The sequence below is a fragment of the Panicum virgatum genome, chromosome 6N (genome assembly GCF_016808335.1).
Source record: "Panicum virgatum strain AP13 chromosome 6N, P.virgatum_v5, whole genome shotgun sequence".
NCBI classification, from domain to species: Eukaryota; Viridiplantae; Streptophyta; class Magnoliopsida; order Poales; family Poaceae; genus Panicum; species Panicum virgatum.
Window position 1 is genome coordinate 41,858,732 of NC_053150.1, and position 2,340 is coordinate 41,861,071.

Below are 2,340 nucleotides of genomic sequence, written 5' to 3' on the forward strand. Positions count from 1 at the left end.
AAAATCTATTGTAAATACATAATGATAGATATATATTTTAGAGTATGTGTTAGAATATTTAATAGATGAAAAGAACATGAGATAGATAATTATAATTATTGACCTCATTCTTATATTAATTCTAATTAGCCCGTGCGGGAGCACGGGTTGATAGACTAGTGATACTTAATTGGTATCATAAATGTTATTATTTTATTATATAAATTTGGTTAAACTTGAAAAACTTTGACTCTCCAAGATTTTTGGAATGACTTATAATTTAGAACGGAGGGAGTATCTTTCTGTTTATGATTCCATCAGCAATTCAGCACACACAGCAGGGCGTGCATGCATCCATGCTCCATGAATCAGGACGTTCTCTTGTTGGTTGCACCACCTCCGCCCCTGCAAAACAATTTCATCAGCACCTGTAAAAAAAACACAGCATCGCTGCCCCGGAATTCGTCCTCCATTTGGCAGCTAGCCAGGTTCAGTTCCCCGCCATGTTTTGTGTTGTGTTTTGCCTGCTGTTGATGACACTGACAGATTGGCTGGTCCAGCGGTCGAGCTAGTCCATGGCGTTTTCTAGCACCAGCACCCAATCTGGATAACAGCTCGCGCCCATCGCAGTTGCATCGCATGCCCTTACCCTGTCGGTCACACCTCTTACATACGCCACGACTAGCTAGGAGCCCAGCCAAAATGCTGCAAGGAAGTCGCTCTCCAGGTTTGCAGAGCGGCAGCTGTGTTGTCCTCTCCGGCAGGTTCGTTCAACCCTCCCGATCCGGCCCGGCCGGCACGGCAAACTAGCTGCTCTCTGATATGCTCCAGCTGCTGGTATTTCCCTGTCACGGTCGGATACAGTTCCAATTCAGCACATGTGTTTTTTTTTAATAAGCTGACTCTCTCCAGCTAACTGCATTCACCCAGCTCCACGATTGCATTGCTGCCACTTGCCACTTTGCCAAGTGTTCCACCGTGCAAGGGGTGTGCCCTCGCGAATGGAGGCTAGTACTACGGTTTCCCTGCTCCGATCCCCGGCGGCGCAGCTCGCCGCCGGCGGATGGCGAACGGCGCCTTCCATGCACGCGGCCACAGCCCAGCTGCTACGGACGACACGCGGTCCCCACCTTCCCCGCTCAGCTCCTCCCGATTATATAAGCATCCCCCCGGGCCGGGCCGTCTCCTCCCCTGCGTCGTTCCCAATCATCGCCACCGTCTTCCTCAATCCCCTCTCTCCAAAACCTCCCCGCTTCATTCGTGAACTGCGCGTGCGTGTGTCGCTGGCCGCCGCCGCGCGCCCGTGCGTGCGTCCGAGGAGGAGGGGGAGGAGGCCGAGGGGAGTCGACCGGCCGGCCGACCGTTCGATCGATGGCGAAGGGCGGGCTGAGCAAGCTGCGGTGCATGATCCGGAGGTGGCACTCGTCCAGCCGCATCGCCCGCGCGCCGTCGCCCGGCGAGGACGGCGTCAACGGCGGCGACGCCCGGAGCGCGTCGTTCCAAGGCGCCGCGGACGAGGTGCCCAAGGGCCTGCACCCGGTGTACGTCGGCAAGTCGCGCCGCCGGTACCTCATCGCCGAGGAGCTCGTGGGCCACCCGCTGTTCCAGTCCCTCGTGCACCGCACCGGCGGCGGCGCCGAGGCCGGCTGCACCGTCGTCGGCTGCGAGGTCGTCCTCTTCGAGCACCTCCTCTGGATGCTCGAGAACGCGGACCCGCAGCCGGAGTCCCTCGACGAGCTCGTCGAGTACTACGCGTGCTGACCGCCGCGAGCCACCGCGCCCGCCCCGGCCGCCGGGGTCGGAAGCTTCTGGAAACAGCGCATGGCTGCGGCGGATCGTCCTCTGCGATCCGTGTGGTTTGAGCAGTAGTGGTAGAGTGCCGTCGTGGCAACCTCCGAACGCCGGCGGGCGGCAAAGCGTAAGCCCAAGAACCCCGCTCCTCCGGCGTCGTCGATCCGATTCCGTTCTTCTCTAATCGCTTCGTGTAATTGACTTTCCCTTCATTTTGCTTCTCGATTCTTTCCCCTTCCTTCTGTCAGTAAGGTCTCTTGGAGTGTAGCTGGCAGAGCGCGTTCAATGTACATTGCAAATCCCGACAGAAATCGCCCATTTCGATTCTTAGAATTGATTGTTCTTGTTCATGGCTCAGTAGGATTCCTTCTTCGGTGATGCCGTGGATGTGAATTCACAGGGCCATGGAAATTCGAGACGCAGCAATTCTTCAGGAAAAAGAATTTAGTTACGTTTCTGAAAGAAAGCTACGAGACCTGCCTGTCGCTTTTCAAGCGGGACCTTAGGAGTGAAAAGCATGGCCCCCTTTTCCAAATAAACTCCAGCGCCGCCCCTGGTCGTGGCCTCGCC

The 2,340-nt window shown here is 56.2% G+C and overlaps 1 protein-coding gene across 1 annotated transcript; it reads left to right on the forward strand.

Moving 5' to 3' along the window:
• Positions 1-1,147: 1,147 nt before the first annotated feature.
• On the forward strand, positions 1,148-2,103 carry LOC120679062 (auxin-responsive protein SAUR76-like). The gene has a single exon (XM_039960557.1). It carries the CDS (start codon positions 1,351-1,353, stop codon positions 1,738-1,740), a length of 390 nt encoding a protein of 129 aa, XP_039816491.1. The 5' UTR covers positions 1,148-1,350; the 3' UTR covers positions 1,741-2,103.
• The last annotated feature ends 237 nt before the right edge of the window (positions 2,104-2,340 follow it).